The sequence below is a fragment of the Columba livia genome, chromosome 4 (genome assembly GCF_036013475.1).
Source record: "Columba livia isolate bColLiv1 breed racing homer chromosome 4, bColLiv1.pat.W.v2, whole genome shotgun sequence".
Lineage (NCBI taxonomy): Eukaryota > Metazoa > Chordata > Aves > Columbiformes > Columbidae > Columba > Columba livia.
In genome coordinates, this window is record NC_088605.1 from 67,788,652 (window position 1) to 67,815,524 (window position 26,873).

The following is a 26,873-nucleotide window of genomic DNA, read 5'->3' on the forward strand; positions in this document are numbered from 1 at the left end:
TTATGTTGACAATACTCAAAGTAAAGCGTGCAGAATCACATGTATTTTCATCTTATCCATGAAAATATTCACGTATATTCTACAGTATAAGCTTCTGAGAAGAGAGAGAAAGACAGAACTTGCTAACTACATGGCTGCAAACCAAAAATGATCACTGAAGCTTGGCACACTAGGTAGACATAAGCATTTGCATGGCTTTCTTTGGGAGGGAAGCCTTATGCTCAAACATAAAGACATCTTTGCATAATAAACTAAGTGAAGAGAAAAAGCAAAACCAGTGTAACCTACTTGATCTCAGGTGAGATTAATTGCTTAAGTTTGAAATAAAATAGCTCTTACATCACACAATTCCATTAAGAACAGGAATCAGAACACAACAAGCAGACGCTAATGGTAAAAGAGTTCCTTCAGCCTAGGGATAGCAAAGTATGCAACACTACAGAGAAATATGGGAAATTGAAAAATGAAAGCAAATAAAAAAATAAACAAAATAAAACTGTGATTTTCTGAAAAGATGTAGACAACTACATCCATAGTGTACACCTGCTTATTTGAGAAATCAACAGTGGATTAATTGAAGTCATGATTTCCTTACTCTGATTCTATCACAAAGACCAAGCAAGGACCAAGGACTGTGTAACCAATAGTCAAATCTGGTGCTAGGGTAGAAAAGCTTGAAGCAAATCATTCTCATTGCTCTCAAAGATGTCACGGGATTCACCCATGCCGAGCAGTTTCTACCTTCTCTTTCACAATAAAAAAAGCTGCAACTGCGAGGGATTTCTCTTCTCTTAGTTCCCTGCCACTGAATTCATAACAGGAGGAGATGGTGTTATCCTTGAAAAAAAAAAAAAAATCACTGCTTCAGGATTTAGGTTTGCATGAAAATGTAGAGTGTCACAGCTTTTCAATTAGGTTATTTCAACAAAAAAGGTTATTTCAACACTGCAAAACTAAACAGAAGAAAAAGAAAAGAACTAATCACTATAAACAACCTTATGATGAGTGATCTGGCTTGTCCTTCTGAGGTGTCTTTTGTCTTAATGTTCTGGGGCACTCAGCAGTTAAGTTTCTTAGCAATCGGTAAACATGGGAGAAGCACGGGGCAGTACTGCTCTCCAGAACCCTCCCATGGAGACACTTCTGAAGTGCAGACTGTGCTCACTTGCCAAGGTGCAGAACTTCCACAGGATTCCTTTAGTATTCTTGGCATTTTTTAGGCTCAGGTGCATAAACAGGTAGGAAAAGAGATACATAGAAGATTACCCTCCTTAACAACAAAACCGTTTTGCTAAAGGTCTCAAAGGCTGCAGCACATCCGTATTGAGTTGTGAAATTCTATATTTAGGACTCGGTGACTCTCCTAGGTAAAATGGAGCTAAGGACTACCACATTAACTGCTTTATTTTTCCCAAAACTTGATTTTTCAGGAAAAAAGTCTGGAAAAATACCAACAAAACAAACAAACAAACAACAAGCCACATACTCCAGCAAACACAGAACTATGAAAAAACACTGAACTAACAGGAACGAAGAGGGCAATTTAGTTTAACATAACAGACACTGCACAGAAACGATGAGCCTCCTCACACTTAAAACTGCTAATAGGAACCAACTGCGCTAGAAAGAACATCTACTGGTCAATTGTTGGGGATTGGCTCAAGGAGCACAGACATGAGTCCACCAAGCAGCTGTACGAGCAGAGCCCATTTTAGTTGACATAAGTAGGCCTTAGTTAGCTTGTCTATTAGGCCGTGGGAAAGGGGGGAACGAAAAAGTACTAACTAAGGCAGGGTCAGGATATTTTTGAAGAGATAAGAGTCAGAAGAATGCGGGATGCGCATAGCTAGCTAAACCCAAGTAGGTGGAGTAAGTAAATGTGCTTAGCCTATTAGATAGAGACAAGTATGCATAATTATGGTATTTGGTATAAATGCACGCTATCTCGGGCAATAAAGTTGAAGTATGCTTTATCACTCATATTGAGTCGGCTGCATTTCTTCCTCCGTCCGCTCGGGTCTGGAACTCTGATGGGACTTTTTCTCTGCAGTCAATCAGCGTTTCTTTCACATTTTCAATGGAGAACAAGACTGCTTCAATCCACAGCATCCCTTGTACAGCTGCTATGCCTGGGAAGTATTGTATAGACGAACAAAGTGCATAGTTGAACCAACTAATAAGAATGGGTAAATGCAGTTACCATGGGTAAATGCAGTTACCAGTTTCGCACAAGTGTGGCTTCCCCTGTAGGGACAGAGGAGCAGCCCAGCGCTGCTATTTCATGTACATTCTCTCCACAGTTTCCCTGCAGAGGGCTGTGCTCGTCCCACTGCCTCAGGGAGCCAGGCAGGGGTGTTTGGGCAAACATTCCTCAACCTTGATCCTTCCCACTTGTAATATCTATATGCATAGCAACAAAAAGCACAGAAGGGGGCATCTGAACACATGAACAAGGCAGCTTCCTCTCCCTTTGCCTGGCAGTCCACAGAGATACAACATGGAACCCAGCTATTATTAGACACACAGTTACCATGCAATGTTTATGAGTGCTGTGGATAAGCTGTATAATTAATCTTGATGTCAAACTTATTCCACAGGGTTTGGCTGTATCAAGCTCCATGCAGGTGCAGAATGGGAGGAAGAAGCACCCATGGAATTTCCAGCGTTGCCCTGGCAGTCCCAGAAGTGTTGTTCCCAGGGCAGAGCCAGATTGTCTGCACCCCTATCACCCCTCTGCAGCTGTTCCCCTCTAGCTGAGGACTTCTATCCAGCTTTCTGTTTCAAACATCAGTATACTTCTAAAAATGAAAGCTGGGCTGTACTGAGCAGCGGTTATATCAATCTTACTATACTAGAATTCACGGAAGTTGGTACATAAAGCAATTAATTGCTTTTAGAAGTTTAATGTTAAGATGACTGACTGGTAAAGCATTCTATACTCTGGTAGCAGCCTGCAAAAGATATAAAACAATTTTTACATCTTGTTCTAAAGTTATATTTTAGTTCTGAGGTCTAATTCTCTTCTGCCCCACAGTGCGTAATATTCCACACTGTTTTGTCTGAAACAACTCACTCAAGAAGTCAAATCAGTCTTCCTAGAGCATCAGACAGCTACAAAAGCACCACAGTTAATAATAATATTCCATTTCTTTGCCTCTTCTAAGGACAGAATGTACTTTTAACCTATTATTCCAGCCAAGTCAATATAAAATACCACAAGAGCTTCAGGTCAAATTAAGAAAGAATATATGTACACACACAGTAACTGCATAGAACAAGGGCATAAAGCTAATCTGGCTAATGGATTTGGAATGTAAAATCAACAACAGTTCTTAAAAGTTAATTCAAGATGTCATTTAAACAGATGATTGAAAAGAAAAAGATTTACAGCTCAGTGCAACCAAGTAGACATGCGCAACTCTGGTGGTTCTGCAACTGACATGTTTGAGACACATCTATCATTTCTTTAGTGATAACCTTCTGCATGATCCTATAGATAAAGAAACAATTAACTCACAGAATTAGAGTGTCTGCAGTGACAGAGACCACTCCTGTGTATTGACAGTTCAGGCTTTCTGACACCCTTTAGCCATTCTGCCTCAGTATGAAACATTTGTCTCAGAAGAGAAGCTTAGATATATTTAGGTTATTCCTATGCAAGAGTAACCTGAAAAGGTACATCACTGTATTTTAAAAAATTATATCCAAGTGGTATGCTTTACCATGGGAATTCCCAATTTCTTTCCACGTACGTTACACAGGGTGAAAAGACACTTAACGGGTTTTAAACATCTGTAGTAATTTAAGCTGTGCTGACTAATGTGGATGAATTGGTAACATAGGGAATAAACAATTAGCTCTTAGAGGATAAATCTGTTATTAAACAAAATTATATTATATTAAACAAAATATTAGACCACCAATGCACTAAGTAAATAACAAAAAAGTGACAGCACTGGCTTTGGAATATGGAAGAAGATTGATCTGACCAAAAGCCAATGTTTGTATTTGATCTTAGTCACTCTAGAAGCATTTTATAAACAGAAACAAACATACTTTTAAGGTGCAATTCACTTAACAAGCACCTGCCTAAAGATGAGTTATTTTTATTATGTTGTCTACTACAGAAAGTCAAGAGGACTAGCTGTGATACAGATGTCGACACTATAAACTTCAAATTCTGGGCAAGATGACAGAATGTGCAAGTGACAGAGACTAAAATGCTATGAATTTCTGGCTAAATCCCATGCTGTTTAGCACAAATGATACACAAAGGAATCACTAAGAGGATAACTCCTGTTGGCCAATTCTTCAACAACTCTGATGTCGAATGACTGCAGATTCAAGCTTGTATTTCCCATGTCAGTGCACATACACTAACAAAAACACTGCCTAAACACTCACAAAACAGGATGAGAAAAAAAGATATACCATCCCCCTCTAAATACTGGATATGATTAATATAAATCTTCTTCCTTGGCAATGATGAAATAATAATTAGAAGTGTAGAAAAAGATTAGGCTTACATGAAGAAAGTGAAGAAATCCCCATCCTGACTTCAATTCAAAATGCCTCTTTGGAAAAGCACACAAAGGACAAGGCAATGAAGAGGAGATCACACAGCTAATCATTTAGAAAAAAAAATACAATATTCAGTTTTTTTCATTTGGAAAATGTGATCAACTCTCAAGCAAATAAAGTGCACATATTGGAGAAATGAAGTAAAACATAAGCCCACATACTGCCTAAGACCACCAGTACTGTACAAACTATCAATAGAAAAAAAATGTATTACATTTTGCCCTATCATCTGTTGCTTTTCCCTTGGAAAAATCTCAACACTTTATAGTCATAAAAATTTCCCAAAGAGTAACTGTAACAAACAATATATTAAATTAATTATACATTCAATTAATATACTGTCAGCTGGGACAATCACGGTCTATTAAGATAAACTTATTCTGTGGATATCTAGATAGATTTTCTCTGCATGTCAACTTAATTATTTGCATGATACACAAGGAAAATAAAATATGACGTTGTCACTGCATAAGGGTCTCTCCCACCTGGCAGACATTAGGAGAGAAAAAAGTTACTGAAAAATGAATGTTGAGATGACATTACCAAGCTGATTTTCAAAGTAAGAGGCAATTAGCCTATGAAAACCTTCTCTTCCATTATTTGTATTATACCAGAAGAAGATAAAGTAAGTAAAATATGAAGGTGAACGGTTATTGTTGATGCACAGTGACAGTTACTCAGTATGTTACATTGAAGAACTACATTCTATCAGTCCAGATTTTATACAGTGACAGGCATATATACATTACACTATAACAATTCAGCAGTCTAAAACTCTGACATCCAGTTTCAAGTTGTGGTGGAGCTAGGATAAACTTCATCTCTTGTTTCATAAAACCATCCATTTATTAGTTTTACAGGATTCATGTTGATACACTATGTCAAGACTTTTCAGAAGGGCTCTTTACACAGTGTCTCTGACACTACAGACACTCAAGCTGAAGAACCACCACTTTTCCTCATTTTCAGAGGTGTAGAAGACACTCATTTTAGAGAGTTTGCTTTTGACTTGACCTCTTCTGAGGTCAATATATAATACTGATTTAAAAAAATCACCACTTAACTTTATGGTAGCAATTACTGTAAGTGCTCAACTCCAATTCATAAACTTTAAAGAAGAGGGTAGTTTAGCCTGTCATCCAAATATTAAGTATTCTGGCCGCTTATCAAATCTCATTTAGGTATCTGAAGAAGAAAATTCCATTGAAAACCTGATCTTACATGCAATCAGAATCTCCCTCAATTGGAGCTATTCAAAGGCACCTGTCCATGGCCCTGCTGGAACAGGGAAGTTGGATCAGATGACCTCCGGAGGTCCTTTCCAACTTCAACCATTCTGTCATCCTGTGAACTGCAATGGAACAACTACCCTGTACTGCTTCAAGCCTGCAGGATAGCTTTTGTTACAACAGCCCTCTATTTTAACAAAGAAAGAACAGTACAGGCATAACTTCCATCTTGCTCACCTAACTTGTGCCTTAACTTTATGGGTTTAACAAAGCAGTCCTTCTAAAGTGAAGCTAGGTTCTCTATGCACTCAACACAGAGAAGCCTTTGTCTCAGAAGACCTAAGACAAACATGGCCTTCTTGAGATAGGTAGTGAATCATTAATTAGTGATTATTTTTGCTATCAGTTCCACATTTACCCTCCAGTTTCTAAGCCCCATCCAATCCAGAGGAGTGGGCAGAACCAATCCAGGAGGTTCTCTGGAGACTGGGAGCTTTCTGAAGTGGTTTAGGTTACCTTGCATTAGCAGAACGCATGGAAAAACATCCACCTTGCTCTAAGTAAGCTCACAGTCTTATCAGATATATGTCCAGCAAATATCAAATACAAAACAGGTCAAACAAAATGAAAACACAAAAAGCATTATACCAAATTCTATATTGCTAGCATTTAAAATGTAAGCTCAGTAGAAATGACTTAATCTTGAGTACTGAAATCATAAAAAGTCTCCATCTAGCAAGCTATTTTCACACTTGCAGCACACAATTCACTGTTACACTCAATGCAGCAGAACTCAGTAAAACAATCCTGTTTAATAGGATGTCATTTATACACAAATACACTTTACAGTAACGGATTTTCAACTACCACAAATTGATTTTAGTTTAGTCCTTCCATATGTCATTGTGCCACAGAGGATAACTCCTTTGTTATTAATAAGGATGAAAATGCACCTGACAGCCCTAACAACATGTTTAAGAGAACATTTTAAGTAGATGAATAATCAGAAGTGAACTCTTCTTCAGTTCCATGGCTTCAGAACACAGTTCTGTATAATGTAAATTATCCTATGACTTAAAAGTTATTTCCACTTTGATATTACTTCTACTTAATTTGACAACTTTATTTTGGAAGACAACATTCTGATATACTGCAAATCATTCTCCCAAAACAATACAGTATATCCTTTTGTATCTGCTTTAATAAAATTTGTCTCAAACAGCCTCCTGTTTCTGGTGGTAATTCTGGCAATTATTCATACTAACTTATCCTAAAATGACAATCCAAAGATGCCACTCAAAGAGAAACAACACAAAACATACTGTTTCAAACCACCACTGCACAACACAGTGAGAGATTTATACAGGCTTTACTTTGTTACCAGAAACTGCTGCTTCTGCAGAAAAACAGGAGTTCTGCCAGTGATGTAGGTCAGACCTTATTTCTTTTCTGCAATTTGATTTTGCACTTAGGAGCTTTTCAAAGCATGCTCATCCACATAACTCAAACTCTGCCATCATGTTCTACACAGAAACTCCATTTATTGAGTTTCGCCTTTATTCCAGCACTCTCCCATGCAATTTGTTTGAATAAAGAATAGACCTGCTTATCTAGGAGGTTTATCCTATTTATAATTGCATGTGCAGAGAACGTTTTGGAAAATAGCATATGCTGTAATTTTAAAGCCTAACTACAAGTCCAAAATTTTTGTTTAATGAAGCAATATATGCAAGGTTAGCACAGCACTGTAAAAGCAAATATCTAGTTAAAAGTGAAATGAAAATGATCACCGACTGCATGCAGTGCTGCTGTTGCCTTTTCTTTTCCCAGTTCCTTTTTCCATTATGAAAGTTCTAGCAAACACTCTCCCTTACTTTTAGTACAAACAAGGGAACAATCAGCATCTCAAAGACTTTTAACTTCTAGACCATGTACCAGTTTTGCAAGGTGATCTCTTAACTATCTGCTTTGTAACAACACTCCTCACAAAACAAAAGTGAGGTATACAGAAATAACATTAAGGTGTTACTTCTACAGACCCACAGCTACCACCTCACTCGAACAGCACGATAGAGAATAAAAAAGAACCTTCAGGAATGTACAACTTAAAATGGAAATTGTCAAGTTAATTAGCAATAGAACAAGCTTTTAAGACCAATATTAATGCAAACCTTGCTTGTAAACAAGAGCCATAGAACAGAGATAAGAAAGGTGAAATGCTGCAACCCATTCCTGACACCTGGAACCTATTTCAGACAGCTAATAATCCAGGCTGTTCTTCAAAATTTACACTGACATTTACTTTTGCCCACCGCATTTACCTCCTGCTTTTTAAGACCAGCAACAACCACATTACGTATGGATAGATTTTAGGTTCAGCCTTGAAGTCCTGTGTTGTTTTCAAATGCCACCAAAGTATGTGCCAAGACAGAAGGGATTATTGGACTAGAGACTAAACACTCTGCAATTATTTTGAGTGGGCTGTGGTGTGTATGAAAATACTATCACTCTTACCTCCTTTTCTTTCCCAGTTACTTAGCAACTAGTTGTCTAATTTCCTTTTGGATGACTATTTTCCAAATGTAGTAAGGGGAATGTAATTCATGGATGCCCACCAACCCATTTATGGAACTAAGTTCAACTGTGACTTGTGTCTCACTTAAGAGAAAACAAGTGACAGTAACCAGTGAGTTGTCTTATCTTACATTCTTCTCTAGTACAGGTAAAAGCCACAGTGCCAGGATTCTTCTCCAGCCTGGGGGTGGAAGGAACCGCTACATCTGGAATCAGTGACTGCTCAAAGATAGACTGGCTTCTTTCTCAGGGTCCAAACAGTTTGGGTTGCCACTTACTGATCTGCATCCTCCATGAGTTCCAACTGTTAATAACCATTCACATTAAAAATAATAAAAAAAAAAACAAACACAAACCAACCTGGTCCTTTGCTGTAATGACCATTAGTTTGTGCACATACTTTACCTGTACATCGTTGGTGTTCATTCTTGTTCCCTCCTTCCCAACGAAGATGTCATCTATGTCAACCAGAATGTACCTATCCAAGGACAGTCTGAGCTTCTTTCCAGACAGGAAAGAGATGGCATCTATGAAAATCAGCTTGTGCAGCCAAAAATTCAAGTTATTGCCGAAGAGGACTCGTTGAATCCCATCATGGAGCCCCAGGTCATGAATTACTGTGGCATGGAGAGCACTTTTAGCAGCAGGTGGTGAAAGGTTTTCTGGTGTCTTTACTTTTGCAAATATCACTGGTTGATAAGCTGTATGATTAATCTGGAAGACTGCCCAGTCATTTCCAAGCAAGGGACCTTTCTCAAGCTTAGAAGATTTAGTCACATGGAGCAGTGGGGAATGAGGGTTAATGCAACAGTCCTTAATACCCAGATTGCTGTGGACATGGAAAGGAAAGCCCTTCAACTGAAAGCTCTGTAAGCTGTTCTCATTGCCTTTGTGAAATCCAATAACGCCTACACCATATTCTATACAGTACTTATCTAGAAGGCCTCTGTTCCAAGAGTCCATGTTCACATACTTTACAATATTTTCATACACTATGAGAGCATATTTGCCTTTATTTTTGTCTATAAGCACTGGGAGGTCGCCTTTCCCAGGCGCAATTTCAATGTGAAACTGAAATCTGCTAGATTCTAAAATGGTTATTATATCTTGGCCTAATGTTGAGTACTGACTTTCCACAAACACCAGCACTACAAGATCTGTCCTCAGGGGATCAATGGGCTTCATGGTCTTCATCTCCATCAGCTTGTATGGCAACAGTTGAAGATCACCACATTCCACTTCTGAAGAGATTTCAGAAAGTTCATTTTCCTGTTTGTAGCCATTATACAAGTAGTACGCAGAAATAACTATGCTCACCATACAAAAAGTGGCCAGCAAAATAACTGTTCTTTGAAAATGTCTGTGAAGTTTCATGATAAAACTCATGTTGTTTACTTGCCTTAGATTGTTCTCAACAGACACAAACACAGATTCTCAACAACTTGTTCCAGTCCTCTGAAAGATTTATGTCACCATTGCAGCACAAACATCTATCTTCCACAAAGCTTTACAGAAGGGTTAATCTAGAAGAAAAGAAAATCAGAGATTTAATTGAGGCATCATAACTGTGAAGTATCATCACACTTAAACTAGTAGCAAGCAAAGAAATCTCTGCCAGACAGAGGTTTCAAAACAAACAGTTCAAAACTTTGATAGTTCCTTTTTGAACTTCTGCATTAGTAGCATGATTTGTTCCCACTCCCCTTTATTCTTCATGATTTTACAAAACACACAGTTGTCCCTCTGCATTTCATAACAGCACAATGCTAAAACTTCCCTGAAGCTCAATACATTTGTACAAGCTCAGAAGATGCAGTTAGAAGAATCTCTACTTTGATTGTAACAGAAACCAAGTCTAAGGTTTCAAGAGCTATAAGCCTGAGGGATGAAGGCTCACAGGGTTTGCTTAGCTGGCCCTCCCACAAATTCCTCTAGTTGACATGTGCATTTGAACATCTCTAACCCTCACATGCTTCTTACCCCAGAGGATCCAGTAAAAGTAGGTACACATAGAAGGCACAGAAGCAAAGAACTTACTGTTTTTCTCATATTTTTTTTTTTTTACCCAAAGATAAAAGAATTCCGAATACACAGTTGCTGACAACCTAAACACAGAAGAAGTTTCATGACATTCCTCCTTTCACTGCCAAGCAGCTGGGGGGACACTGGTCTACATGATTAAATGCATTCTGTCTTAAAGTCATTTTGGAAGAACAGAAAAAGTCCATAACACAACTTGCACATTTAACTGTGTTGTACACATACATACTGGTATGCTCTGTAACAAAAAAAGACACATACGCTTTTTTTTTGCAAAACTGGAAGCAAATATATAGCATTTTACTGGACCACGTACTGTTTTGCAAATCGTTGGAAACACTTTGTACTTCTTTTTATTAAAAAAAAAAAAAAATAATTCAGCTCTTAAATTTGAGAAAAGAGAGTAATAAATCAAAAGCTAAACTAAGGGCAGATCACCTAAGGATATACTTATGTTTTAACTCATACCTAAGGAAAACAGTCGTTTTTCAAGCTAACAGTATGATTACTGTCAGAAGTTTCTAGTAAAGCAACTGAATGACAGGACAAGCATAAAATAATTTTTTTAAGTTATAAAGGAAGGTTAACAGCAGGTTTTTAAAAGTCCTAAGGGTATTAAGATCTAGAACAAGCTATTGTAACTCCACAATGTAGTACAAATCTATTCCCATTTGTAAATGGGACCGAGATAAGCCATGTGTGTAACACTAACACGGTCATTTCCTGACTGAGTGCTTAATCCTTCCATGCTCAGCTTCTAAAAAAAATAAAGTAGGAATTAAAAAGTGAATCCAAGGAGCTTCAGAAGTAGAAACAATAGTAAATATAAACTTTTCTGTACAGAATGACAGAGACAATTGAATTTTCTTGAGAGATCATGATAACAAATTATATCTACTCAAGTTCTAGCCCATGTTTTGTATTTTATAAGGTTTACTGGTTTTTGTTAGGAATTTTTATTCCTGGAATGGCTGAATTGAGGAGCAGATGATAGTAGAAGAAATACAGTAGGCTTCTGATCCAAAAGAAACTGAAGTACATAAAAGATTAGTTACATATTAATTAAGGGGGTGGGTGGGGAGAAAGAGAAGTTATAAAAATAAATAACAAGAAACAAAACCAAACAACATGTAATGTACTTGGGCCACTTAACCACTTGACAAGAGCTCCTTATCCTACACTGTAAGGAAGATGGGCTTTCAATCCAGGTTTTCAAACAAGTGAAAAAATACGATGTACTTATGTAACTTCCATGACATTTAATTAAATCCCAGAGACTAATACTCCCAATACCAGGTGCATGATAAGCACAAAGTAAAAATAAATTAGTGGAAAAATGAGATAAGAATAAAGAGATAAACTACATGACATCCCATTTAACAAAACAGCAAAATTAAGAACCAATGGCAAGTGTACGTAAGCGGCCTAATTTGTAATTAAGATTCCCTTTAAAGCCACACCTCACCAGACAAGCCAAATTTCTGGATATATTCTACTCTCTTCACCTTCTACTTAAATATTAACCCTTTCTGTTCTGGGTGGACTTACATCCAGCCTTGAACCTTATCTGCAGCGGCACAAAGACTTGTACATAACTTTTAGACAGGAGACTTGCCTTTCACTCAAGTATATAGGTTCTTTGACCAGTGTTAGACTGATTATGTCATTTTTATAACATATGTTATATTACATGTTATTTTTATAACACAATCCCAGTTTCTCTGTTTCTAGAGGCGTGTATCTCAAAAGAGGGTAAAGAACACAGACCAAACAATGTGATGGTACCTTTAGAAGAACTCAAAGAATGTTCTTAAGTAATGAGATGACCAACCCTTATCATACTATCTTCAAGAATATCAGTTTAGATAGCAGCAAATAGATATGTAATATTGTAAGAAGTCAGGTAACAAAGAAGGAGCTACACCTTGAATGAGTAAAACCAGATTTAAGAGAGATGTTTCCAGACAGATGATTTTTCATTATGCACACAAAGGATTCTCTTCAATTTGCATCTCCAGTTCAGCTACCTGAATGCCAAGAAACTAATCATTTCAGTGGCTAAAATTAATATTTATTGCATTCTGTAGAAAAGCTATACATATGCCTGCTTATCTTCAATAACCACATATCTGGTTACTTAACTTCACACAGAGCTCTGGCCTGGTTTATGCATTAAAGAGACGCGAGCCTACAAAGCAGAACTGACAAAAGTACCGTCGATCATTTATTTGAGTGACACAGAGTCAAGCACCATACAACCAACAGCACAATGCCTGTCTACTTCTTTTAGCCCTAAGATCCTATAATACAGCCCTAAAATACCCCTATTCTTATGACAGAAACCACCCAAGTCCTATTGAGAGGAAGTTCTCACCAGCACAATTTAGAAGTTTCTTTCTTTACCAGCCCATACGTCTGACCAGACAGGCACCTGAAGCTGGTAACCATGCCTGCAGCAGGAAAAAACTACAGTGACCTAAGCTCATGGAAAGAAAGGGCCGATTAGACAGAGTTGTTTGAATGAGATATCACAGACAGGCTGCAACTCAAGGGCTATTAAGGTAAGCAGCAGGAGCACCTGAAATATTTGCAACAAGGGCACAGTTCATAATGCCATTCCACAGAGCAGAAAATCTGGATCTGGCCCAGAAACCAGTATTTTCTTCAAGAAAACCCCTGTCCTTTTATCTTTAGCTTCTTATTGTCGGTAACTCCTTGGGCTGTACGGTGCAGCTGTAAGGAGAAATGGATGGAAACGCCAAAACAGGTCCGAGGTTTGACTCTGAGGAACAAGGAATTCTCTGAGACCCAGGAGGACTTGGCCAGACTTGGCATCCTCACCACTGAAAACAGAAAGGAAGCGGAATAGAACGGGACAAGGTGCAAGATTCACATGCATGTTCTCTTGAATCAGCTCGATGCCTACGTAATTTTTGCCTATTTAAGGTCTGTTTTGCATAGCAAGAGTTCAAAAGAACACAGAAAGAAGAAAAAAAAAAACACAAAGAGAGCATGCATTTAATAATATCAACAAAGTTTCAAAAGCTTTGACAAGGTACAGTTGTTTTCCTAGGGGAACCGCAGCATTTTACTCTGGGCAATAGTACTTGCTAAGTATTGTACTGATATCTTACAGTACCATATTAAAATAACTCATCATGCACCAAACTTGACAGTGGTACAGAGATCTTTGGGGTGCATCACCCACAACATACTGTAGGATCTGTCAAAACCACTACAGAGAACTTTGTCTCAACCTTATACACGGCTTCAGTGAAAATGGTCCTTGACTGCTATCACTTCCAACAGTAAAACCAAAGGGTGTAATTTAGAACATATCAACACTGGGTAAGCCTTTAGAAGCAGCATTGCAGAACAGGACAATGCTTATGGAATTTTACTTTCATGACAAAAGAATACAGTATTTTACAAAAGAACAAAGACATCATGGTAGCTTGAACTACAATTAAAAAAAAGAAATCAAAGTAGAAGAAAAAGCCTTAAAGAACAAAAAATAAAATCAAAGAGTCTAAAACTCTCTTCACAGGAGTTCAAACTTGTCAGCATTGTTTCAGTGAAAAAAAACCACAACAACTTGAAAAAGACTGTAGCTAACATAAGCAGTCTTAGCTCATTAAGTGCAATGGAGTATGTTGAGTTCAATGAAAGGAGGCTATGGTCCCACCTGTACCTCGGAGCACTTGAAAATGGGTGTCAGTCTTTATACGAATCCCATGTTCCACAGATGACACTGAAATAAGTTTTACCTATAAAATAACTTGTACAGAATTTTTCTAGGTCTGAAGCAATAAAAGCTGCATCATTGTTATTACTATTTTAGAAGAATCTGCATTTCATGTCTTACAGAATTCAACATTTTCATACCACCATCTGAAAATTCAGGCCAGTACCTTTTAGCTGTGTTGTTCCAAACATGTGGTAACAAAACGTCTTCTTAATATGAAAATCAGTAATAAAAAAATTCTTTGACCATCTTTGAATATTTAGAATTTTGTTTTAACTTATGGATTCATTATGCAGGAGAAGATCTTGCTAAGAGAAATCTTGAGTTATGGAAATAAGTTTTACATTCTATTCTGAATAAAACAAGGCTCATCTACTGTAGAAAGTGATTTCTGCAGCGCGGGACTAGTTCTCATGAAAACCTTGAGTGTACAGGAAACAAATATCTTATTAATTGGAAGGTTTACAATTCTAAGCAGCACTGCTGGGCATTCATAGTTACAGGTACTTTCAGACAGATGGAGTGAAACATGCATTAGAATAGAGACTATTTGGCTATGTGTTGTGGGTTTTTTTTTTTGGTGTGTGGTTTGTGGCTTTATTATTATTATTATTTTAATTCAATAACAATGTAGCACTGGTAAGAGAACAAATACCACCACGAACTCACAAGAGCTGAACTGCACCAAAAAGGTGTCTGCTGAGTTCCTACCATTTGCACCTTTCTTTAGTTTATTGTTTCATTGATAAGCATAAATGACCAAATTCTTGGCTTCTATAAATCATTTCAGCACAATAACCCAAATAGAAATACTTAAACAACACTGGCTGGGGCCTTAGCCTGTTAATAAGATGCAGCGAGTGAGAATAAAGAACATGAAATTGTAGGTCTTGATTTTTTTATTTTCTGGCAGCAAAATGTACACGATAAATATCAAATCAGCTGCCCCAGAAGTCTTTGCAGTCAGCCTGGAACCCAGTTCCTGGGCTCAGAATGTGTTCTGCTGCTGACAATGTCTGCTCTGTGAGTGTCATGGCAACCCTGCAAACATTGTGCCCTCCTTGGTATATTGTTGCACTTAGACTTTCATAGTGCGCAAAGCCCTTCCATGGGCTTGATGTGACTGGCTTCTCCATAAAGCAGAAACATGCTATTTTCTTGACTCAGTAGATGAAAAGAAATGTGGTTCTGACCATTCCATTTCATAACTGGAATTCATATATTCTAGAACTAAAAAAAAGCCCCAAATTATACCCATTATACCCATTCCAGATTCACATCTTTGTGTTGTAATGAATAGATTCTCAAATAGGAAACCAAGTACCCACATAAAGACACATAAAGCCACATAGAATTTAAAAAAAAACTATTAAAATTGTATCACAAATAACAAACTCAAAAATACAAGAAACATATTTCTTGACCTCAGTTATGTTAAAAACTATCGAAATTAAAACAACAGGCTGAGCTAAAATATACACAAACAAATGAGAAATTGCTCTCAAATCCTAATTAAAAAAAAAAAAAAGGTTTATTTTTATCTCAGACCTTTGCAAGGGCAACTTTTTACTTTGACTCTTGATTAGGAACAATAAAGGTGTGTCATATAAAAACACTTCTAAAAAATCATTAAAAGGTAACACAAATCCTTTTTATCAACAACTGTCAAAAAACAGAGCAAGTTCTGGATTGATCATTCACTGATATTTTCCAGCCATGTTACATTTGTCTGGCTACATATACCTGAACATATTTTAAAATCTCTTTCTCCTCTTCAAATAAACCCCATCATCCTGTTCTTTACCAAACTGGCTGTCACCACAGCAATAGCAACAGAGCCCTGTTATGTTAAATGAAAAATGGGCTTTCAATTAAGAACAAACCAGATATATAGTTCAGCATGTTAATATGTGTATTTAAATACACACTGATTAGAGTGTCATTTAATTGCTTTGATTATAAAAGTCTGCTTTGGCCAGCCACAGTGAAATATGACCTTAAAGGAATGATTCTGAAGTTATTAATGTTACTTAAATGGAAATCTTCAGATATATGAATGATGTGGTAGAAAGCAGCATAGTGCATCTGAGAACAACCAAACCTAGAATGGGTTGTAGTGCTCAGATATCCAAATCAACTATGAAAATATGGAACTGGTCTCCAAATACCAAGTAGCCCTACTTACATTATTCTGCTGACTGAAGTATTCAAGCAGTGATAACTCAGACAAGCAAATCCAGGCTGAGAATGAGATCTTACAACTGCATATTAAGAAAACATTTTCAACTTGAAAAGATGGTGATATGAGACACGAACTGTCAAGGGAAATCAATGAGGCCCTTCAATATCACATAACAAACCCTGTAATGTGTGAATATTGAAGAGCTTACATTCTCCTACATATCTCTAAAAAAAGAGAAACGGCTTAGGCAGAACAAAAATTCTGGTAGATAAATATGCTTTTTCAAGTCCTTGGGGCAAGCAGTTTTCAGTTTCTATTGTACCTATGTTAACCTTAGCTCCATACTGTACTGCTTCATGCATTACTAGAGAACCTTATAGGATAAGAATTCATGCATCAGAATTTGTCATTAAAAGATATTTATAAAAACGAAATATACTGTATTTTAAAATACTTCAAAATAAGGCTTAGAAGAATTTAATCAGGTGCGGAAGCTGGGTTTGGTCTTCAAATTACTGCTTTACCTTCATATAACACTTTCTGTGAAAAAAATCTTAAAACACATTACATCTCATACAATTTTTCTGAGACAAATCCCATTTTCTGCACTTGCAAAAACTTCACTATCGAAAGACTAAATGATTTGCCCAAGGTTTCTAAGATAAATATATGACACATTCTCTTGCCCATACTCATATCATTACTTCCCTCTCTCTTTTCTTCCACAGCTGCCAACCATGAGCCAGGTGTAAAGGGTTAATAAGGCAGAGTTCAGCACCATTCGTTCTGAGAGAAACAAGTAGTGATGCTGACGGTGAGAGAAACCCCATTTTTTTCCACTTTCCATTTTATTAAAAAGAAAAAAACCCCACCACACTAAAATCTAAAGCAGTTATCTAACACATCGAGTAGTAAATCAAATAGTAGGAAAGTTTTCTGCCGTTTCCCAAAGGTTGCATTTGACAGTTGAAATGAGCAGTAACACACACCAATTTCTACATGGGATTTTGGGAATCCAAATAGCTGTGAACACCTGAAGTTATTAATAATTACCGCACTATGACGACTAATTTCGCTCCCCAATTCAGCAACCAACCAATGTCTGCAAACACTAGAGGGCAACAGTGTCGCACAGAACAAGTCAGGGAGACGAGGAGAACGGGGGAAAAAAAAAGAAAACCAACCATCTGAAGGGTTGATGTGGGTACCACACCAGGCGGGCAGATGCTAAGTGAGCTAATAAAGAAAAGAAACAAAACAAAACCCAAAGAAACGCTACAAAACAAACCCGAAAACCCCCCTCGGCGCGACGGGACCCACCCGTGCTAAGGACCGGTTCCCCGGCAGCGCTGCCGCCACCCGCACAGGCACCGGGCGCCCACCCCGTCCGGCCGCGCTCCCGGGCAGGGCCGGCCGGGCGGTGTCCGCGGGAGGCGCAGGAGCCTCCGGAGCGGCTGGGGCACCGCCGTGGCGGCCGCACACAACTTTGAGGGGAGTGGGGGACACCCGGGTGGAAGGGGGGGTGCAAGGGCGCACCGCCCGCAGAGTTGGGAGACTTCGCCCCGCCGGGAGCACCGCGCTGAGCAGCCGCCCGCCCCGACCGTTACCTCCAGGCGCTCTCCGCCGACATGCCGCCGCCCCGGGGCCCGCCTGAGGGTGAGCGCCCGCCGCAGCTCCCGCTCTCGTCCGCCGGCGGCGGGCGCAGGGAGCTGTGAAGGATCCTCCGGAGAGACGCGGCTGCACCCAGCGGGCGTGGAGAGAGCGGCGCGGCACCGCCCCAGCCGCGGCCCGCCCGGCCGCCCGCGGGGAGGTGCGGCAGGGCTGCCCGCCCGGGGGTGCGAGTGCCTCTCGCCTCGCCCTCCCGGAGGAGGGGCACCGCGCCGCCGCTCCCGCGCTCACCGGCGAGGGGCGGGCGGGGGCTCCGCCGCGCCGCCTCCCCGCCATTGACCGGCAGCGGCGCTACCGCTCGCTGGTCGCCGCCGCCGCCTTCTGCTCCTCGAGAGGCTCAGCTGAGCCGGGCCGGGCAGAGCCCTTGGGCGCGGGAAGCCGAAGCTTTTCTCCTGGCTCCCGCTACCCGCAGCGAGCCGCGGTGGCCGCACCCGCAGGAACACGGCACCTCCTTCACGGGGACGCAGGGCCGGAGCTCCTGCCCAAGGCAACTCCCTGCGACCTCCAGCAAATCGCAAACTCCCTCTATTGTTTTGGTTTGTTTTTCTTCTCCATCCCATAGGCATAACTCACCACTGACTGTAAAGCATACAGAAAAGGACAACCCAAAACCCGGTGTATGTCCTATGAGTACCTCACCGGTCACCTATCCGTGCTGCAGAAAAGTGGCTTGAGATTCTGGAGACATACCTTTGGGTACAATACAAATCCCTTAAATCCCCTTCCCCCCCCCTTTTTTATTATTTTTTTTTCTTTTCTTCTTTTGTAACTATTGTTGAAGTGTACCTTTGGCGAGTACTTCACTTGCATTCTCTAGCGCTCAGATTGTAAATTTAGCAAGCCTCTTCTACAGCTGGACTAAGGGGAAGTTTAACTCAAATCCTCTTGTCAAACCCATCACTGTTCATGCAGGTTTAGGATATGACTGATTTCTGCATCGCATCAAGTGTAGCACACAATGGCGGAAATTCCATAAGGTCAATTATATTTTCTCAAGACAATTTGGGGTTAAAATCTTGAAAGAATGCCGAGTAATGTGTTTGCAGCCTCACTGCTTTTCTTTATTGGATTTTCTAACCCCATCTGTATTTTTCACTGATACTCTGCATGCTTCACTCTGGAGATGCAGCTATTCCATTACTGCAGGTTAGGAAGTTACGATTCTCTGCCTGAACTGCTTTAGCTGACTTCTAGCCTTCACAAATGGGAAATAAAATTAATAAATTTTACAAGTGCCCTCTTGATCTAACTAATTTGCCTCACAATTGCACAGTGATTGCTGGCTCACCTAATGGCTGATAATTCAATACACCAGATTAACTCCATCACTGGCATTTATCTGTCCAAACCTTTCCTTCTATGACTCACTGAAGACAGAAACTTAAAGGAAAAATGCCAAAGTCATCTGAATGTTCCTTTTCCAAACATCAGCAGAATTTATAGCTCTTGATTCAGGAATGTTGTGATTGACTGCTTTCTCCCTTTTATTCCTATAATGGGGTCTGAAGGAACACCCCAAATTTTAATATCTTCCAAACTTTTGAAGCTGCCCAAGCCAGGGTTTCAATTAAAATTTCCATTATAGTGAAAACACATTGTGGGGGGCGAGGGAGGAAGGAGGTGATCTAATCCTTTATTGTTCTTGCTTTAAAAAGCAGTGAAAGGTCCCAGGCCCCATGAGCTGGACTTTCAGTAGGACAGAGGACTTGCTGACACAAGGGCTTACTCTGCATGAGGTTGGAATAGGGAGTCCATCTGAAACCCTGTTGCTCTCCCAATATTCTACACAAAGGGATTTTCTCCCATATTAAGCTTCTTGACCATGTGGACATCCTGATGTGGTCTTATTATGTGGCCTTATTATGAAGGATTTTTCCTACAGTGTGCTAAGAGGTATGGGGTGGCAGCCAGCCAAAAGTGACTGAAACTCCTGACTATGAGTTCAAACTCACAAATGTGCATGTTTTCCTCCTACAATTCTTTCTGAGTAGCTAGCACTGTTTTTAAGTTATCACTGGCCAACACGGACAGAAGAGTGTTACATACAGTGTCCTCATAAGCATTTGGATGCTCACAGAGATGTGCTAGACACCTCACAGCTGAGGGCTTCAGCACTGTAAATCAGCAGCTGTAGTGCTGAGCAGTTTTGGCAGGAATATTAACAGCTCTGATCTTTCTTGGTTCTAATTTTCATTTTTTTGCTCTTGAGGTGTCATTGCAGCTTGAACTTGGCATGATGTCTTAGCCACTCTTTTAGCAATACATCTTTAAGGCATCGCTGAGAATGTTTCTGGCCAAAAATTCTGCCTGGCCCCCAGTATTTCACAAAATAAGCTGTACTAATGGGACATTGCGTTATCACAGAGTACTAACACAAGCGGTAAAATTGTGGCTGTTTACAACATCTGAAGTCACACCTAATGTATACCACCCCAGAGCTGAATAGGTAAATGAGTAGTTAATCCAGACAAGAAGTTAGGTATGGAGTAAACTGGTGTGCTACTGAGCAGAGACACATTCAGACAACTTCTAGTCTGTACTGTGAACTAAGGCAACATTTATGCTGCTGTTGTTGCTGTGCAAGGCAGCGTCTGAACCCTATTTTCCAAGACATATGTACTGACTAGTGTCCATACATTCAGCAAAGAATAGACACTGAATGAAACTGTCCTATGTCCTATGCCTGGGAGTGTTTGCCAGGGAAACTACTTGACTCCTCTCAGAGTATTGCACCAAACCAACTATATTCCAGGTGCAGGATTCAAGACAGTAGGATGTAAGATCAACACAACAGATCACAGAATGGCTGTGGTTTGAAGGTACCTCTGTGGGTCATCTGGTCCGACACCCCTTGCTCCAGCAGGGTCACCACCTCAGGACCAGACTGCATGCAGGTGGCTTTTGAAAATCTCCAAGGAAGGACACTCCATGACCTCTCTGGGCAGCCTCTACCAGTGCTCAGTCATCCTCACAGTGAAGAAGTGTTTCCTGATGTTGAGAGGGAACCTCCTGTGTTTCAGTTTGTACCTGTTGTCTCTGGTCATGGCACTGGGCACCCCTGAAAAGGCTCCATTCCATTTGTACCCTCCCTGCTGGTAATTGTACACATTGCCTGAGCCTTCTCTTCCCTAGGCTGAACAGTCCCAACACTCTCAGCCTTTTCTCATACAAGAGATGCTTCAGTTCCTTACTTGGCTTAGTGGCCCTTCACTGGACTCTTTCCCCATAGATCCATCTCTCTCTTGTACTGGGGAGCCCAGAACTGGACCCAGTACTCCAGGTGTGGCCTCATTCGTGCAGAACAGAGGGGAAGAATCATGTCTTTCGACCTGCTGGAAACACTCCTAGTGCAGCCCAGGAAGCTGTTAGCCCTTCCTGCAAGGGTACATCGCTGACTTGTGCTTAACTGGATGTCTGTCCATTGGGACAGCCAAGTACTTTTCTGTAAAGCTGCTTTCCAGACAGGTGTTCCCCAGCAGGTACTGGTGCCCGGGCTTGTTCCTCCCCAGGTGCAGGACTTTGCACTTGCCCTTGTTGAACTGCATGAGGTTCCTACTGACCCACTTCTCCAACCTGTTGAGGTCCCTCTGTAGACATACCACATGCATTCAAACTTGAATCCCCTGATTTCCCATTAACAGATGCCTTCAGTGTATATGGACACAGGTGACTTCAGTGTGAATTATCCAAATTCAGGGATAAAGAAAATGCTCTGTACGCACAAGTCTTTAGTCTCCTATTGAAACATGCTACTCAGGCATTGAAATGCCATTCAGTATCTGGCCTTAAATCCTTACTTTGGATATCTGTCCCATTTCTGATAAATTGGTTATTTTCAAGCTAATTACTTTGAAAATTATACCTTAATGAATTCCAATCTATATAAATTACATTGAGTTCTGACAGCACTGCTGACTACTTATGCCCTTATACCTAAGCATAGGTCGGTGTGCATACTTACATGTAAGTTAGTAATTCCTGTTATGCTTTCTTTTGGAATATTGCAGTGAAAAAGGATGAGAAAAATGTATTTAATAACTTCCAGCAACAGTTCCATCTCAGTTCAGCTCGACTTTTTAGTCATCTCCTACCCAGAGCATGTTTAAACATTTGCAACAAAGACAGGCTTAAAAAAGAGGTAGCCTACCTTCCCTGGTGACAGCCTCAGCTTTTTGCCTTTCATACTGCTGGCCTCTACACATGAATGATCTCTTTCTTATTCACATTTTTCTTCAAGTCTTCACACAGTGCTTTCTCCTTTTGCATAATCAGCAATCTTTTTATCTTTCTCAAATGGACTGAATCCTATCTTGTCTTGTGGTCTTCTCTTTTTCAGGTTATCACTGTGAGAAATGGTTCTCACTGTTGCATGGTTCTAAGTCTGCAATCAAACCCCTGGTCCTCCAAGTCCTGCTAAAATCTGTGTAAAATTTAGGTATTTTTGTTATAGTGGTTTAACTAAACTCCCCACAAACAAATTTGTATCTATTAGATAAGACAGATTGATTACCTTGGGCATCATTCCATAAGCTTCCATAAGGTTATTGGTTGGAGAGTTACATGTCATAGCAAAAGTCTTGAATTAATAAAGGAATACTTTATCTAGTCCCACCATTTGAAAGATTAGATACATCTTTTAACCAAACACTAATTCTTATTTGCATTATTTTAGTTGACATTCTGTAGCAGGGAGCCATCACAGTCACCTAGGTATTTGAAAACAAAGCAGCTAGGCAATTACCTGTTAGTAATTTCATTGCTATTTTTTTAAGCTATTATCAGTACTACTAACCAAAAAGCAAAGTTACTCTAGATTCACAATGGTCTCTGGACTACTCAGAAACTAGATTTTAAAACAGATCTAATAAATACACAATATTAACAATGCTTAATATAGTTATCTTTTAAATACTATGCAAATATTGACTAATGAGTCCTTAAAGGATACTTTTTTTGTGGGTGTTGATATTAGTATTGCTCTCTACATACTTGACATAGAGTATTACTCCATGAAATTGTTGAAGATGAGGCAGTGACTCAGGTTATGAGTAAAGTCAGAGGTTCATGACTCAGGGCTGAGTTCAGACTATGACGCCATATCACAACGTACTAGAGCAGACATGGTCCAAAGCCAGTGAATAATATTCCATGTTAAAATCCAAAACCCTAATTTTTCCACTTAGATAAACTAGAAAAACTTTATGAGTTTCATCCACATTATGAAAACAAAAATAGGGCTTAAGGTTTAAGAAACACAACTGGTGAACAAAATAATCAGCTAAGAGGCTATCTCAGAGAAGAAAAAAACCCCAACATTGTTCAAATTTATAATTGTACTACATTTTTTCTCTGCTATTACAATATCCTCCATTTGTGAAGTGTTCAAAGATTATTCTGTAGAAAACAATATGGGAAACCAGCCACGCTCATGCATTTTCTCTAAAAAGTCGCTAGCTTTCAGATGGAAAATACATTAATTGTTTCTTTTCAGTAGTTTCTATTTCATTTTCAATACCTTATCCTGAAAAATCCTACTATTTGCATACATTGTAGTAATATCTTTCAAACCAGTGGAAGGCAAGTTGCTAATTACATGCCGTTGGTGATGACGACTTGGCAGCAGAAAGGCATTTCTATCTCTGGGCTTAGAATACACTATTGTTATAAATATGTTTTGTTCCATTTTAATCAGGGTATTGAGACAATTGTCATCTTTGTAGAAGGATCAAATGGCTAGCTTTGGAATTCAAGAAGCTAAAAAATCATTAGGTATTTTTGTTCTAAGCTGCAAACCCATCATTTACTGCTCAAGTCACGTGGCATATAAAGTGTAAGACAAATTCATTATGTAGACGACTGAGTATTTTCTGTCACAATTTGCCAGGGAATTTGCTTATGAAAAGAAAGACTCTTCCTTCCCATTATATTAGGTTCCTAGGTTTCAAGTTAATAAATATTCCAAAAAATAGCAGCACAAATTCAGAATGTATTAATTTTAGTTAGCTGTTTTGAATGTATGTCAATTTGATCGAAAGCTCCTTAGTAATATTGAAATTGGTTACAGGAAAGTGCTAGTGGGGATGGAAGAGAATTAAAAAGAAACTAAGTTGCTATAAGCACCATCAACATGCTAAAGCATCTTTACCCTTTTAAAGAAAGTAATATGTAATTAAAACTTCCATTAAAAATTGATTTTAGAATGTTTAATAAAACAGGACACACTCTGGACTAAGAGGAACTTGCATTTTAACCCTGAAAATTACTATTTTTTTTTTTTTTCCATCAATACTGAAATAAAAGTCTTTTAAAATCTTTTAACTTGCAACGGGGAAAAAAGCTTAAATTGCAGTACCCAGCTCTTCAATCCAGCAATAATCCAAACACTTCCCAAAGCAGAATGTCATTTACAGATAGCTGGAAAAATCACCATAATTTATTCTTTCCTTTCCCTCAGCAAAGTGAGCTTGGAGAACAAGGCTAATTTAGCTAATATTTTTTTTTTTTTTTTTAAAGAAAAGAAGCATTCTTCAGCACTGCCTCCAAGTTCCTCATGCCCTTCTCTTTTTTCTATGCAAATAAATTCCTCCTGCCTTCTCTGCTCCTAGAACGTGCAGCACCCAGAGCACAGCCCAGCCTCCCCGTGCCCTTGGAGGCAGCAAAGAAAGAGCAATAAATAGGCGTTTGCACAGGAATGGGAAGTTATTCAGAATGCAAGGTAACACACTGCAGGATCAATGACATGAATGTCTGCTATAAACTGGGAGCTCATCAGTTGGAAATCACTGAGGTGAGAAAGGACGTGGGTACCAGTCAAAGTCAGAGAATGTCTGTCAACTGTCAAAGTGATATGTCTAGAAAATAACGCAAATATTGCTTGAAGAGGAAAAGAAGAGGTGGAAATACTGAAAGTGTTGATGCTGTTGCATAAGGCTGCAATAGGTCCTCACCTAGCACATTGTTTGAAGTTCAGGGAAAGTAGTTCAAAGTGGAAGAGGTGGAAAGAAGAGCTGTTACCCTGACCAGGGGAATATGCAGCCTGTCCTGCAACAGGCAAGGTGAAGGTTGAAAAGTGATGTAGCTGCTGCACATGAGGGGGAGAGATAAATATGCAATGGTGGCCAACAGTGATTTAAGATGAAAGAGATCTTTGGCATAAAAATGAGTGAGTACAAACTGTGCACATAGGCTGGAAATTAGAAGATTTTAAATAATTAGACTGAAGCAGACTCATTCTGTGAACAGTGAGGGCAAAAAGTGTAGCTAACTTTAAGATGGAGCTTGAGTGACTACAGGTCATTATTCATCAGAGTGCCAGATTGGACTTGATGACTTAAGAAGATCTTATCGATCAGTGACCCCACATATTTTATTGTGCTGGGATCAACAACAACAACAAGGATGCTGACAATAAATCCTCATCTTTGATGTTTAGAGTTGCTGTCAGCTGACGCAGCTGCGCTGTTTCATTTGTCACATTGATTGTTTCAGGCTGTCTGTAGGCACTAGCAAAGAAGAGCACCTGCATTCTGTTCACATGAATATGAACATCACCTTCCAAGTCATAATTTTTTAATGAAAGCCTGTATTCTGCAACACAAGATGTTAGCCTTCAGGGAAATATATGAGGTTGTCATCTGTCCCAGAAACCAACAGGTAAAGAAAAAAAAGGGATTTTTTTTTTTCTCTGTTAGAATTAATTTGAATATTTTTCTGCTTCAGTTCTCCCCAAATATGAAATGGATTAAGATATCAGATATGCTGGTAGAAGTCTTATTTTTGTCATATATTATTTTGATTTAATCGTAATGAATTACACCTATAGGCTGCCCATATGTAATCATGCACCATGTGCAGAGGTCTTAATTACCCTTTTCATTAAGCAAGGATATTCATGATAGCACATATTATCCAGGGTATTATCCTATATTGTAATACGTGATGCCACATGAACACCATATGGGAGAGGGATTTAAAAAAGGTTACAGGCTAATAAGAGTATTTTATTCCACTCAAAAAACTCAAGAGAAACAGTTCTTTTCAAAGATCCAGAAGCTGTAATTACATGCAAAAAGTTAAGTCACCTTAAAGGTAAATGCTAACCCAGAAAGATTGAGGATTAAAATTAAAAGCTGAAATTTCCTATTGTTATTAGTGCTCCACTGCACTAGATATTGTGCAAATATATGAAAAAGGTGGTGCCTGTCACAAGGAGTTTAATTCTACCTTTCAGTTTATGTTGTTCTAGAGAAGAAATTGTAGTACATTTAAGCTAGCAGCTGGTGGTCATGTAATAGCAGTGAATTATAATGCTTTATAATGCCATGAATTTTGTATGTAATTCCCTGCAAAAATTACTAGAAGCTGTGTCTAGAAAATGATGCTTCAGAATAGCCCCAAATGCCAGACTTTCCATTTTGCTTTATTTACCCACCCCCTTGTGCATGGTGCCTTGTCCTAGGTCATGAACTCCATGGGACAGGGCATGGAAGACGCTAGAGAACTAGGCTGACTTATACAAAACTCAGATAAGGCGCTCTGCCTATTATTTGCCCATGAAGTGTCGTACTCATTTGAGATTACACAGATTTTTTTAACAGCACCTAATATTTCTATCATCCTTCAATTCAGCAGGGGGAGCACAACTGGCATCTCTGTTGCATGACAATACTGCTGTGATTCTGTAATACTATGCTATATCTTCCAATATGATTTGTAATCACCAGGATTATATTTCAAGTCTTGATCTTGCAAACCAGTCAAGTATACGCTTGACTGTACACATCGGAGTAGTCTCTGTAGCAGTGAGGCCTGATAGTCTCTGTATGACTTCAGATTCAGAGGGCTGGACTCAGTC

General features: G+C 39.3%; 1 protein-coding gene across 5 annotated transcripts in view; it reads right to left on the minus strand.

The window, feature by feature from the left end:
• The window catches only part of LOC102089076 (bifunctional heparan sulfate N-deacetylase/N-sulfotransferase 3), a 299,272-nt gene that overhangs the window by 59,730 nt on the left and 212,669 nt on the right, over positions 1–26,873 (minus strand). For 3 of the 5 annotated variants that reach the window (XR_010472552.1, XM_065062755.1, XM_065062754.1), the window contains exons 1-2: positions 17,959–18,228; positions 8,790–9,907 (exon numbers count right to left, since the gene is read on the minus strand). Coding sequence is in view for 3 of the 5 variants with exons in the window: in XM_065062755.1 (XP_064918827.1) it covers positions 8,790–9,770 (981 nt within the window). In the remaining 2 variants the exon portion in view is untranslated. Of the gene's footprint in view, positions 1–8,789; positions 9,908–17,958; positions 18,229–26,873 lie in introns of those variants that run through there. The other 2 variants (XR_010472551.1, XM_021298612.2) reach the window with 2 other exon arrangements.